At 47.5% G+C, this 15,050-nt stretch overlaps 1 protein-coding gene across 2 annotated transcripts in view; it reads left to right on the top strand.

Moving 5' to 3' along the window:
• CFAP77 (cilia and flagella associated protein 77) overlaps positions 1-15,050 on the top strand; it is a 118,351-nt gene that overhangs the window by 75,191 nt on the left and 28,110 nt on the right. For both annotated transcript variants that reach the window (XM_081065930.1, XM_081065931.1), the window contains exon 4: positions 14,687-14,792. In XM_081065930.1, the coding sequence (XP_080922056.1) occupies positions 14,687-14,792 (106 nt within the window). The remainder of the gene's footprint in view (positions 1-14,686; positions 14,793-15,050) is intronic.

Consider the following 15,050-nt stretch of genomic DNA (forward strand, 5'->3'; position numbering starts at 1 on the left):
ATGCCTTTTCAGGGGGCACTCACCATTCACCCCCCTACAATATCAAAGCATCTTAACACAAAGTCCTGCATTGTAGAAATCGCTGAGTTTTGAGAAAACCGCCTTTAGAATTATTATTTTACAATGGCTGGCCCTGAAGTTTTGTTACGTGTTGCCCGTTATAATTTTGAAATATATGAATATATGAAAGTGGTGTGTAATCAGTGACGAGTTGTCATCAGCCAAGTGATGACAGGTATAAATGCTTTTCTGAGTAGCAGTTTTGCCAGTCCTATCTTTATGTTTATGAGGAAACTCGCCAAACAAATAGAAAAGTTCGGAAGCACCGCAACTAGCTCCAGTGAACCCACCACTCGGATTTAATGATTTAACACGTTACCATCTGGCCACATTTGCTTCCTATCCTTTTCTTTATTGTTAAAGAAGTAAAGCAATACAGCTTGAAGCCCCTTCTCATGGCTTCCTAGCCCCACACGCTTCCCTCTGGTCCCCGGGGACCATCCTGAGCTTGGAAAAGGCAAGCTTTCCATCCAGGTTTTCACATTTTTGCTATACCATTAGATGTCCTTAAGTAATGTGTATTATTTAGTATGGTTTCAGCCATACAAATCACTTTGCGTGGCGCCTTGCTTTTTCACTCCCATTTGCAAACGTCACCCTGGTCAGCTGTCTGCGTCTCCCATCGCTGGGCATCCAAGTTGTTTGTCCTTCCCCCTATGACCTTACACCTGTGCAGGATTTCTAGGGGTCGATGTCCACAGTGCAGTTGCTGGGCTGAAGCGTGACCTCCTCAGCTGATGCTGGACGCCCTGATTCTTCTCCCGGCGCTCTGTCCACCAGCCTCGCCACCTCCCTAGCAAAGCCGTCCAGTCGGCTACTTTCCTTTCCCCCAGCAACTAGAATTGCCCTGCACAGTAGATTCCCCCCGAGGGGCCTAGAGGAGATTTGGTTCTCAGCCACATCCATTTGGCTTCCTTGAGCCTTTTCTCTCCAGAGGGGCAAAGGTTGGCGTGCGCAGGGAGAGCTCCCAAGTTTGGGAAGCGGGCGCTCGGGAGAGGCTTCCTGAAAGCAGTCCAGCTCCAATGCCATTGCGGTCTTCACTTCACCCACCGCTGGGCGCCTGTGCAGGGAGCTGCTAATTGAATTCACCCTTGTGAAAAATGTTAACAAATTGCAAATGACCTCTTAGACAAATTTAGAAGTCAGGAGTGTGCTGCTAACTAAGCCTCCTTCCTCTGTCATTAGCTTTTATGTTGCATCCACAAACAATTAAAAACTAACCACGAGCCCAGAGGTCCTCTTCTCTAATTAGCTCTAAGAGTCCTGCCACGAGACAGGCTGTGGCTGCCTCAATTACCACCCCTTCCTCCAGGCTAGTTAGAAAAGACAGGCCCTGGGGCCAATGACGGACAATTAAGCAAAAGGCAGTGAGGGTTGGGAGGGAATGAAGGGGCAGCAGCGGTCCCTTGGGGCCAGAGGTGCCCGGCCAGCCCATCCCAGATGGAAGTGCTGGTGGCAGCCAGGTTGGAGGGTGGTCTGCAGGAAAGGCTCAGAGATGTAACCTCCTAAGGGTGCCAGAGACCACGTTGGCCAGAATTACCTAGAGGATGGGGAGTACCCCCCCCAGACAAAATGCAGATGGGTCAGACAGTCTGACCCGGTGGGTCAGAATGTCTAATGGTGATGCCAGTCATCTCTACTATCTGTACATTCTCAGGGTGATTCTTATTCACCCTCAAGAGTCTCTGGTCTCAGCATGATGAGGACGGAGAGACAGTATTAAAATGCAACTTCTCATCCAGTCCTAGGCCTGTGTTTTCTGGCTCCAGGGCAGTCGGTGGCAGTGATTTCTCAGGGCACTGGGCACTCGCCTTTGTGAGCCCCTTCCTCTGTGCTGGTATAAAGATGAATCTACCCCAGGCTGGATTATTATTTTTTTCTTCTGATGTAAAAAAAAAATTAAAACATTTTCATGGTTCCCCAAGAAAGTCTTGGGGTCCAAGCACATTGTCCCCTGGGCCCTGGCTTTTTCCTTCAGGTTCTTCCTTTAAGGGAGTTTCTTCCTTTCTCTCACTCTCTCTGTGTCTCGCGGTGCCCTCCAGCCTCTCACTTTTAGGAGGGAACAAAGATGAAGGCAGAGGGAGGATGGGAAACTCGCCTCGAAGCCCAAGGACTCCAGATTCAGCAGGCGCGCTGGGCACACCTTACATCTCCATGGGCCTCCATTTTTTCATCCGTAAGTGGGATTATTACTACCTCCTCCTGTGTCAAGAGAAATGGTGTGAGTTCAGCAGTCAAGAGTCATTTGAGCTTTGGGGAAGAAAGAGAGACACCAAGTATTTTTGTTATTTAAGAGGCATGGAGCCAGGGTACAATTTCCCAGGCCTGCAGAAGCCTGGCAGGTTAGAGGGCAAAGCCGGCCCTGCATGAGGCCGTAGGGAGCAGTGGGGACTGCGTCAAACTTGAGCACGTGCCTGGTCTCAGGGTGGCAGCTCCAAACAACTAGTGTCATGTGAGGATGTGGGCCCAGTGTTACCGGGCAACCTAAGGCCTCATCGAGGAAAGCCAGCTATTTGGATATTTATATGAATTCTTCTGATTTTAAAAATATATAGATATTGGTAAGAAGAGTTTTAAAAATGTTACAGGCCCCACTCTGCAGGTCTGCAGGACAGGTATGGCCTCGAATCTGCTAATTGCAACCAGGTTAGTGCAGCATCGCCAGACACGGATCCTGAACACGGTACTCCATCTCGTTGGTCTCTGTATCAGCACTGCAGCGCCAATGTCAGTAGTCCTTTACCAATCGGTTTCTTTATCAATAACATGGGGGGTGGGGCGTGTGACATGATAATAGTTCCTATCCAGCAGGATTCTTGTAAGGATGAAATGAAACGGTCCCTGGCACATGGGTGCAGGGGAGGGCAGTGGGCATGGTTAGAACAGGAAAGCCGGTGGGATCTTTGTGGTGATGGACTGTCTTGTATGTTGACTATGGTGGTGAGTACTCGAATTTACACGTGATGAATCTGCATAGAAATAAATACACACGCGAGTCTGAGTAATTTGGGGACATCTGAATTAGATGGGTGGATTGCCTCAATGCCAATATCCTGGATGTGATTTTGTCCTTTAGTTTTACAAGATGTTACCATTGCGGGAAACTGGGTAAGGGGCACACGGGACCCCCCCGTATTATTTCTTACAACTGCAGTGAATCTGCCATGACCTCAATTAAAATTCTCAATTTTTTAAATCAATTAAAATTCTGATTTAAAAAAAGCAAAACATGGATTTAGCGGTGGCTTTAGTGCTATGTGGGCAATCTTAGTCAGAACTGCTTGTTTAAAAAAAAAAAAAAACGGCTGTGCAACTTCACGCACAAGCAACGTGCTCAGGAAATGGCCACTGAAGTCACTGGACAGTGACCGATGAGCCCATCCAGGAAGTGCACGATCCTACCGTGGAGATCGCAAGGCCTTCCTTCCGAGGCCCCACCCAGCGCGAAGGAACACGTCGGGGACACGGAAGAGAAGTCGGGCCACTGTCGGGTGTCTCCCCTGCTTCCGATTTTGATTTTGAACCTCTGAGAGAAGTCCAGCCCTCCAGGCTCCTCCAAAACCAGACCGCCTGTGGCCCGCGGCATGCTCTCCATTTCACACCAGCCTCAGAGGCACTGCCCATCCCGGAAGCCACTGTCCACTCCTTCAGCCCTGGAGGCTGTGTGGGTGCCCTTGCCTCTCCCGCCCTCTGGGACCACTGGCATATTAGAGATGGATTTTAATTTTATTTTAACAAAATAGCTGTCTCTACTGGAAAATGCATCAAGCGCCAAATAAGGACCCGTCTGGAGCGGAATCACGTTGAACAGATCTCCGTACTGTCATTGATTTTCCAGGAAGAAAAAAATTGCCTCTGGCTACTAAACCGAATTAGTAGTCACTGATGACCAATTATTTTAGCCCGCTGTGAACGGAGAGCCGTACTAAAATCCGGTTTGTCAGACCCAAGGCTCCCTTCTCAAACACCTTTCAACAAATGTGTACCTGAAGTCCCTCAGAAGGTTCCTACAGCTTCCTCTCCTCCGCCAAGTTCTCCAGCTCCACAAAGTTTTAATGAGCAGCGAAGATGAAGATGGGTTGCCATGAAAGGGGCCCCCTCTAATCCACAGAGCACTCTTTGGCAGAGAGGAGCCGCACGGGCAAATCAGAGCTGTCAGCCCTCATCCCCCCCGCACGCACAAAGTGTCAGCCTAATGTTTGCAAATGATAATCTCCATTCCCCTTGCTCTTCCCGGTTGCCTTCATCGGAGATCAACGCCTGGTCTGGGGTATCAATCGCGAGGCAGCCGAGATGGATTTGATTGAACTAATTTGAAGTTTCTTGCAGGCCTATCCCGAGTGGGAGCTGCTTTCCCCTCATTGTATTCCCCGTTTCCCACTTTATTAGACTTAGTTTTGACGCGGTTCTACTGTTAGTGGGAATGTCAGGCTGGTGAGGAACTTTTCCAAGCGGTTCCTGCCGGGTTATCAGCGGTAATTTGTCGAAGCCCACAGCGGTGGCCTAAACGTCCCTGAGGGGGTCTGCTCAGAAACTGAGGACGCCCTAACCCTGAGCGCCTGAAACCCCCCAGGGTGGGGCCACCAGGGGGGCCAGGACGAATCGGCTTCCTTGTGTGGAGGAAAAACTGTCAGAGAAGCAAATTGTAGAAAAGCACAACTTAAGTCACCCAGCCAGGCCCAGAGCGGGACCAGCGGCCAGGCCACCTAGACAAAGGTGACTGGACCAGGCAGACCCGCTTTGGGGTCCAGACACACAGCCAACAGTTAGGAGCACCCTTACAGCTAGGGGAGCCCGGACTTGGAGCCTGGCTCTGCCACCGGGCTGCTCGGTGTCCGTGAGCAAACCTTGGGCAAGTTGCTTGATTTCTCTGAGCCTCAGTTTCCCCATCTGAAAGCGGGAATGATCATCTCCACTTTCAGAGCTATGAAGACTCACTGAGACTGCAGCTGGAGTGCTCAACAGCAGGCTCCGCATAGTAAGTGCTCATTAAAATGGGAGGCATTTTTGGGTTGCTGTTATTCTCCAGTACCCATCGAGCCAGTCTAGGGCTGGGAGGCGTGGCACCAGCCAAGCCTCATTCCCTGTCTCTGTTCATGCTGATCCCTCGATCGGGTCCCCTTTGCGTCACTTCCCCTCCTGGCCATTGTCTGCTCATCCCCAAAGACCTTTCAAAAGGCTCAGAGGGGACTTTTCTCATCCCCCACTCTGGCTCAATTAACCGTTCTCTCCTCTGAGCTCCAACGGCCATCTCTGCCCTGGCACTCGACCTTGGTACTGCAGGGGGCAAGGCTGCAGGGCAGTACACCCACACGCTTCCAATGCAAATGCAACATGTCACTCACTGACTGTGGTTTTGGGCAAGACAATGACCTTCTCTGGGCCTCCGATTTCTCATCTGTCAAATGGGGATATTAATATCTGTCGCTAGAGTTGCCCTGAGGATGGAGGAAGCAGGCAGAAAGTGTGGGCATCCTGACACGGAGTCTGGGTCCCGTAGCTATCACCCCATCACTGGCTGTGTGGCCCCAGCCGAGTCACATGAATTTTCAGACTTGGATTTTTGTTGTTATTGTTGTTGTTTTGCTTTATTCATTGCAGAAGAGTCACATAGAACCAGGTAGGAGACAGGAAGGGGAAGAGCCCTTGCCTCTCCCACCATGGTAGCCCCTCACCCCAGGGTCATCACCAGTGGGGTCTTCCAGTCTGTCTTCCATGCATTCACGCCTGTGTGGATGCTCTTACACATGCATAACTCTCTCCCCCAACTTGTTTCTTCATACTTGACATGTCTCAGAGATCTTTCTGGGTCATTACCCCTATGACCACTTTATTCTTTCTGGCAGCCATGTAATATTTCCTAATAAAGACACACACTATCGCTGAACAAGTGGGAGCCGCAGGGCAATTTGAAGATACTTGTGTTCTCCTTGTCTTGTTCAGACCCATTCTCAGGGTCAAAGTCCTTCTCGGCCCCTTTCCCAGGGGAAGTTTCAGGCATTCATGGCTTTTCTGATCACTCCCAGTTACAAAAGACCATCTCGGTGCTCTAGTTAACATGTCTTGTCTGATGTAAGAGTCAAAACTTCCAGCTTCATTGGGAGAAAAGTTTCTTTCCTCCCCCGGCTCAGTGGGAAGCTCATGGGAGGGGCAGAGTGAGTCGCTCTGTGACCGCCTCCCAACTCCGTGGCTCCAGGGTGAGCAGATGGCGTTACAGCAGGGCCTTGGCTTATTAATACCTTGTGCAATTAGGTATGGAACATTCCATTTAGTATTCTTTCATTCGGTCTTATGGAATGAGACTGACCAACAGCATATACACTCACCTTGTCCTGGTTTGGGGTCAGAAAACGAATCGGGAGGCTTTTAATAAAAAGTTCTGGAAAGCCCTGGAATACTGTGGATAGCGAGGTGGGGAGAGCTCAAGTGTACAGATGTCCCTGAGCCTGGTACCCAGGGCCCTGCTAACATTTTGTAGATGCGCTTCAGCCAACTTTGATCTTTTATGTTTTCCTACACAAACCATCTACTTTGTTTTGGTTTTTACATTTATCAGCATAAAGTTATACATAATAGTCTCTTATAGTTAAAAAAAATCTTATCTGCACTCAAGAGCATCTCCAGGTTTTGTGGGACCTGAAGCTTATTTAAGGTTGGGGCTTTCTTTAAGAAAAAATATTCAACAGCTCGGTGGCTTAGGCGGTTGGAGCTCCGTGCTCCTAACTCTGAAGGCTGCTGGTTTGATTCCCACATGGGCCAGTGGGCTTTCCACCACAAGGTTGCCAGTTCAACTCCCGCAAGGGATGGTGGGCAGCATCCCCTGCAACTAACAACAAGGCAACTGGACCTGGAGCTGAGCTGTGCCCTCCACAACTAAGACTGAAAGGACAACAACTTGACTTGGAAAAAGCCCCGGAAGTCAATAAAGTCCTGTTCCCCTTCCCCAATAAAATCTTCTAGGACTTTTTTCCAAGTCAAGTTGTTGTCCTTTCAATTTTAGTTGTGGAGGGCACAGCTCAGCTCCAGGTCCAGTTGCTGTTTCTAGTTGCAGGGGGCGCAGCCCACCATCCCTTGCGGGAGTCAAACCAACAACCTTGTGGTTGAGAGGATGCGTTCCAACCAACTGAGCCATCCCATCCAGGAGCTCAGCTCAAGGTGCCATGTTCAACCTTAGTTGCAGGGGGCGCTGCCCACCATCCCTTGCGGAACTCAAGGAGTGGAACCATCAACCTTGTGGTTGAGAGCCCACTGGCCCACGTGGGAATCAAACCGGCAGCCTTCAGAGTTAGGAGCACGGAGATCCAACGACCTGAGCCACTGGGCCGGCCACCTAATAAAATATTTTTTAAAAAAAATTCAAAATCATGAATGCAAATTTAGGCATAAAACTGAATACATAATTAGAATAAGAGAAGAAGTCTGAAAAAATTAATATTTTAAATAAGCTGACGAATACTACAGATCACAAAATCCAGAAAACTCACACAATTTTAGAAAATTGTCTGACACACCCTATGTTCTTTTTTCCCTACATAATTTGGCTCCATACTCTTGATTATCTCTTTTGAATGACCATGATTTGGTAGTAGTCTTCTATAAAGTAGAAAGCTATTTCAGTCTCCTCTAGCATGCTTGATTGCATTTAAAAATATTTTACTTTAAATAACTTCCAGATTCACAGGAAGTTATAAAAATAGTACAGAGAGATCCTGCATACTCTTATCCCATTTCCCCTAATAATAAAATCTTACATAACTATGGTGCAATACCAAAACTAAAAAATTGACATTGGTACAACACAGACTTCAGATTATACCAGTTGACCTGCACTCATTGGAGTGTGTGTGCGTGTGTGTCTGTCTGTCTTGTTCTATGCATTTTTATCACATATGCAGATTTGTGTACCACAATGAAAATATAGAGCTGTTCTGCTACCTCAAAGAGCTCCCCCATACTACCCCATAGTGACCCCTAGTCCCTGCAAAATCCCAAAATGTTATATGCATGGAATCAAAGGCCATGTCACTCAGCATAACGGCCTTGAGAATCATGCAAGTCGTGTGTGTAGTAACAGTTGGTTCCTGCCCATTGCTGGGTTATACCCCACAGCATGGACGCACCATGGTTTATTTAACCATTCACCCATTGAAGGATATTTTGGTTGTTCCCCGTTTGGGGCTATTACAAATGAAAGTGTTATGACCATTTGTGTATAGGTTTTTGTGTAGACATAATTCCCATTTCTCTGGAATAAATGCCCAGGAGTGCGATGGCTGGGCCCATATGGTGAGTGTATGTTTAATTTTTTTTTTTGAGAAACTGCCAAACTATTTTCCAGAAGGGCTGTACCATTTTACATTCCCACCAGCAACATATGAGAGGTTCGGTTTCTCTGTGTTCTCACTGGCATTTGGTATTGTCACTATTTCTTATTTCAACCGTATTAACAGGTGCGTACTGATATGTCATCATGGTCTTAATTTGCATTTGTCTAATGGCTAGGGATGTTGACTATTTTTTCACGCACTTACTCATCATCCATATATCCTCTTAGATGAAATGTCTCTTCCTGTCCTTTGCCCATTTTCTAACTGAATTGTTTGTTTGTCTGTTTTGTTGAGTTTTGAGAGTTCTTTAGATATTCTAGGTAGGAGTCCTTTGCCAGATAATGTGGTTTGCAAATATTTTCTCTCAGTCTGTAGTTTTCATCTTATGAGGATCTTTTACAGATAAAAAGTTCTTAATTTTGCGGAAGTCCAATTTATCTATTTTTCTGTCATATAGATCATGCTCTTGGTGTAAAGTCTAAAAAGTCATCACGTAGCCTAGCCTTCGGTCCCAAAGATTTTCTCCTTCATTTCTTTAAAAGTTTTCAAGTTTTACATTTAAATCTATGATCCATTTTGAATCAATTCTTGCATAAGGTGTGAGCCTTAATTTGAGAGTTGTTTCTTTTGTTTTTGCCCATGGCGTCCAGTTGTTCCAGCACCATTTATTGAAAAGACTTTCCTTCCTCCATTGAATTGCATTTCCACCCATTTACTTCCATTAGCTAATTATAACTCATATCTAGCCTAATTTACAATACCCTGAATTGTGAAAAGTATATTGCCTAAAATTTTGTCTACTCTCACTTTTTCTATCTCTTCCCTCCTTCCCTCCCTCCATCCCTCTCTCTCTCAATAACAAACAATTATTGAGAGCAGCACTGGGCCAGTTCACAGCAGACATAAACCATTCCTGCTCTTATGGTTTGGCATTCAACGGCCGAGACAGATTATCAACCAGTAAATGAATGAAGGAGTGTGGCCCTGCACGGGAGGTCACCTGGGGAGAGCCATTGGAGGATGCGCTGGTCAGGGACGAGCCTCTGAGGGGGTGACTCCACAGCTGAGACCTGAAGACAGAAGCAGCTGAATTTCAGGGAGGAGGTGGAGAGGGGAGGGCTTTGCTGGACATAGCAGGGAGTCTAGGCTTAGCCTAAGGAATGGGAGGCCATCGAGGGCATTTTAAGGAAGGGATGACGTGATCTGATCTACTTTCTGAGTTTTCCGCACATCAGACAAGCCTCCCCCACCTTTTTATCCAAGTTAATGAGCCAAGTAGAAATAGGCAAGCCCTGCTGGGTCTGCGTTAGCCAGTCAGAGCTCCGGGGTTGTGAGTCACCAGGTTTGTCAGCTACTCTCCCGTGCTGAGCCCCTCCCTGCCTCTTCCCAGGTAATAAGAACCGCTGGCCAGAGCAGGACACAAAGACGGTCAGCGCAGGTGCAGGAGGGCTGCGAGGTAGGTTCATGGTGATGTATACAGTGGGGGCTGCTGGGAAGATAGCCCTTCTGTGGTGAACGGCCTCTTGGGGAAGATAGTGCCGCTTACCATCTAGTGTCATTAGAAAGCACAGCTATAAATTAGGCTGCTCAGAAGCATGGGGTGTGTAATAATTAAGTAATAAAAGTCGCCACAGGGGTAAAGGAACAGGAAAACAAAGAGCCACTGTTTGTAGAGGCGCTGCAGGCTGCTCTGTGAAGACACCTCTGAGCCTAAGTGGCATTTCAAAGTCACTGAACCTCCTCTCAGATAGAGTCCAGGATCAGCCAGCCTGTAGCAGGAGCACAGACGGAGTGGGCGGGTGGGCTGGAGATGTCCAAGGTCCAGTCTAGCTCTGCCCAGCTCTCTGCAGCCACACAATGCAACACTTGGAGGGGCCCAGCACTCAGTGGAACTAGCCTAGCGAGGGAGAGGACTGGGGCTAATGGAACCTGACACTCGGCGTCCGCCAAATGTCGCCACCTAGGAGTGCAGACCCACATGGTGAGAACTTCCACATTTTCAAGAGTCTGGAAAGTTGTGTTTTTTTTAATGTAAATGTCACGCGGGGTCTCTGGTCCTGCTCCCCACACGAGAAAGCAGGATATGGTGAGGCCGAAAAGGAACACGCACGGAGCCATGGATAGGGGAGTCATACCACTATATTCTCGCTGGTGGCTGGTCGAGACACAAAAGCAAACATCTGTCAATACCCCACTGAGGGGTCTTTCTGCACCCCAGTCTCGAGGGCGGCCAGGTGAGATACAGGAAGTAGGACCCACATGATCCGCAATCTACCATCCACGCTTGCTAACCGCAATCCGCAGTCTGCTCCACTGGCAACCAACCAACCAACCAACTAACCAACCCTGTAGCATAGCCATGGCAGTTATATTAGTGGCCAATGGCTCACTGGTTATGGCTGATGGCCAACTAGTCACAGCTGATGGCCATCTGCTACCCGAGCCAGCACCTTTCCACGTGAGGCCGAGAGCCTGGAAACTGCTCTCTGGGACTCTGTCCCCACAATAATGTTTAGATGGATTTCCAAGTCTTTTAAGACCACCGTGCATGCCAAACCAAACATAAAGACTAGCTCAAGGCTGGCGGTCTCAGGTCCTCACCATACGATCCCGGGGGTTACAGCACCTCCATTTCCTCATCCCTTGTCTGTGAAAAAAGGGGTAAGAGCAGAGGCTTGGCTCTTTCCTGGGGTGCTTGCGCATCTGAAAACGTGATTCAGGTTGTGGCCCCTCCCCACAGTATCCTGCACACCTACACAGAATGCTCTCTACAGCTTCCTGGGACTTCAGGGGCTAGGGACCAGTCACTCAGCTGGGACTTGGTGACCACTGAGGCTTTAAGCCTCGAATGTGGGTCCTGGATGCAGCACTTCCGCCGCTCCAGAGTCCCTGACCCAGAACGTGCTGAGAACAAGCCTCCCAGAGGTCCTGGGGTCCGTCCGCACAGCATAGTTTACAAAAGGCGATCTGTGCTTCCTTCCGCTATAAAGGGCTCTGTGATTTCCAGTCACAGGACCTTCTCTGGACGCCGCTCATCTGCATAGCAGTTTCCTTTGGTGTTTCCCAAAGTGTGGGCTGAGGAACCCCTGTGTACTCCTTTCCTTGGGCTGCTATAACAAATGAGCACAAATGTGGTGGCTTAAAACAACAGAAACGCATTCTGGTCCAGTTCTGGACCAGGCCAGAACTCCAAGATCGCAGTGTCAGCAGGGCCGTGCTCCTTCCGGAGGCTCTAGGGAGAGTCTAGTCCTGACTCGCCCAGCTTCTGGGGGCCCCAGGACTAGACTGGTATTTTACCAAGGCTTCTGGCAGCATCGCTCTGATCTCGGCCTCCGTCTTCACATGGCCCTTCCTCTTCTCTCTGAGTCTTTCCTCTTGTGAGTCTCTTATAAGGACACTTGTCATTGGACTTAGGGCTTGCCCTAAAAAAGCATTTCATTGCTTACTCCATCTTGAGATCCTTAACCTGACTATATCTGCAAAAGCCCTTTTTCCAAATAAAGTCATATCCACAGGTTCTGAGAATTAGGATGGAAACATATCTTTTGGGGACCCACTACTGAACCCACTACATCCTGTATCAGAACTACTTCCTCTATTTACTAAAAATGCTATTTCTTGGGCCCCCATCCACTTCCTGAATCAGAACCTCTGGGCCCTGGTGATACTTAAGCACCACAATCTGACAACCTCTGGCCCAGAGAAATGAGGAAATAACCAGCCCAGACTTGAATTAAGTGGTGGAGCAGGTGGCTGAGACTGTTTAGGAGCCAAAGGAAGAGCAGAAAAAAGGGAATGGGGGAAACAATAAGCTTTAGTCCCTGGTTGTTGTTGTTTTTCTTTCTGTTTAGTTCTTATTATGAAAATTTTCAAACATGCACAAAAGTGGGGCCGGCCCGGTGGCTCAGGCGGTTGGAGCTCCGTGCTCCCAACTCCGAAGGCTGCCAGTTCGATTCCCAGATGGGCCAGTGGGCTCTCAACCACAAGGTTGTGGGTTGGATTCCTCGAGTCCCTCAAGGGATGGTTGGCTCCGCCCCCTGCAACTAACAACGGCAACTGGACCTGGAGCTGAGCTGCGCCCTCCACAACTAAGACTGAAAGGACAACAACTTGAAGCTGAATGGCACACTCCACAACTAAGAATGAAAGGACAACAACTTGACTTGGAAAAAAAGTCCTGGAAGTACACACTGCTCCCCAATAAAGTCCTGTTCTCCTTCCCCAATAAAAAACAAACAAACAAAAAAACAAAACAAACAAGCACAAAAGTATAGCAATAGTATAAAACAGGATCAACCTTCACATCTCACAATTTCAACCATTATCAACATATCCTGCCATTCTTCTGTCATCTTTGTATTTTACATTATTTTATTTTTATGTGTTTTATTATTTCTTGGAGTTTCTCTTTTAAAGCAAATCCTAAACAATATATTATTTCACCCACAAACCCTTTGGTATGTATCTCTAACAGATAAAGACTTAACATAAATAATCAGTATCGTCATCACACACAACATAACTTGCAGTATTTCCTCAATGCCTTCTAAAATTCAGCTAGTGTTCATTTTCCCTGCTTGCCCCCCAAAATACCTTTCCACTGTTGGTTTGTTTGATTCAGGCTCTGAACAAGGTCCACATATTGCATTTGGTTGATGTGTTTCTTAAGTCACTTTTAATCTGTCTCACTTCCTCATCCTCTCTTTTCTCCAATGTTCTTTGCTGAAGTGATTGAGTCATTTGTCCTGTGGATTGTCCCACACTTTGAACTTGGCGGATGGCATCCTCTGTCCCCTGCGGCTCCTGTAAACGGTGGTAGGTAGTCTGAGAGCTGTGTGTCCAGTGTGGCAGCAGCAGCCCAGCTGACTAGCCAGCACCTAGCATGTGGCCACTGAGGAACTGAATTTTCCATTTTATTTCATTTGAACTGATTTAAATTCAAATTTAAAAAACTCAATCTGTTAAATATCTCATTAATATTTTAAAGGGATCACATAGTAATATGACAATATTTTAGATATATTAGTAAAATTAATTCTACTTGCTTCTTTTTACTCTTTTTAACATGGCTACCAGAAAAAAAATTTAGTTACATGGTGCCTCACATTATATTTTTATTTGCAGTTCTGGTCTAGATGTTTGATTATCCTCAGGTTCACTTTTGGTTTTTTCTTTTCCCCATAAATATTTGGTGGGTGGTGCTGCATACTTCCTATGGTGTCACTTCCAGCACAGTGTCTATTTGTCACTTTCAGTGAGTATAAAATTGATCGTTTGGGTAAATGTCATGTTATGTGTATTTTACCACAATAAAAAAAAATTGATCATTTGGTTCAGTTGCTGCCACCTGACCCATCCATTATAAAGTTCACCATCTGCCTTCCACCTAATCATTTTAGCAGCCATTGATAATTATTACCTAAATCCATTATTTTATTAGGACTTGTAAAATAGTGGGTTCCTTCCCCTCGATTCTATCATTCCTCCTGCATTTATTAGCTCTGGTTCTTCCACAAAGAACTCCCCCTCATCACCTAGTTGGTTATCCTAAGCAGGTCTCACTTGCAGTACTGTCCCCCCTGCCCTGGGACCTTACCCTTTTATCTCCAGGATGGGATAATAATAGTACCCGATTTCTAGTGTTGAGAAGGGTGGGGTATACGAAACACTCTGCAGAGGGTAAGTGCTGCTTGGCAGCAAACACTTGTCAGAGAATAAGAGCTGATCTAAAGGCGGTAAAGACAGATTTTATTCAGTACTATTGCAAAAGAGGAAAGCGACTTCGATTCTGAATATAACACAAGTGGGGATTTATAGTCAAAGAGCAGAGTGGGGGGTCAGTAGATGGAAACTTACTAAGAGGAGACATGGAGCGTAGGGGGATTCTTGCTAACCTGACTTAAAAGTATTCTTGGTAAAGGTGGGCCTGGATGATCAGATGGCGGGGTGGAGGGACTAACTTAGCAGGTTCTTTTCTAAGACTGTCTTCAGCAGGCCGAGGATACGACCCAAGTGTGAGGGCCTAGTCGAGAAGAAGGCTCCAAGTAGCTTATCAAAAATTTGGTCAAGGAGAGGGTCTTTGTCACCATCTCAGGTCCAGCACTTGGTTGGTGTGCAATAAATGTTTGTTGAATGACTCATGTGAGACACCTGCTTCTTTGGCTTTAGAACGCCAGAGAGAGCTTCCCAGAGCCTTGGGGAGAGTGATTTGTAGCCTGGATAGTCAGGCAGGTGCTCTCGCGGGAGAGTGCCACTGACCCTTCCAAGACCTCAAACCTGTCTGGACTTCCTCCCCACAGGCCTTCCACCCCCTTCTTTGACCTACTGCAGAACCGGTACCAGCAGCTGTGGGTGCAGGAACAAAAGGCTACTCAGAAAGCCATTAAACTGGAAAAAAAGCACAAGGTAAAGGCGGCCCTCACTCCTGAGTGGACGATTGTTAGCGTGGGCAGGGAGGGAAGGGCTGGCTCAGGCAGAGCTTTGAGACGGAACTTGGTGCATCTGTATCTCTGGTAGGGGGTGGGGCTGGAGAGTGGAGGGGTCGGGGGTGGGGCAATCAAGTTGCTTGTTGCTGGGCCGATCAGGCCTCATAGAAATTTAGAGCTGGACAGGGTCTTGGTGATGGTCAAGTCCAACCTCTACTTAAGACCCAAGAGTGGAAGA

Source organism: Rhinolophus hipposideros, assembly GCF_964194185.1.
Source record: "Rhinolophus hipposideros genome assembly, chromosome: 11".
Taxonomy (NCBI): domain Eukaryota; kingdom Metazoa; phylum Chordata; class Mammalia; order Chiroptera; family Rhinolophidae; genus Rhinolophus; species Rhinolophus hipposideros.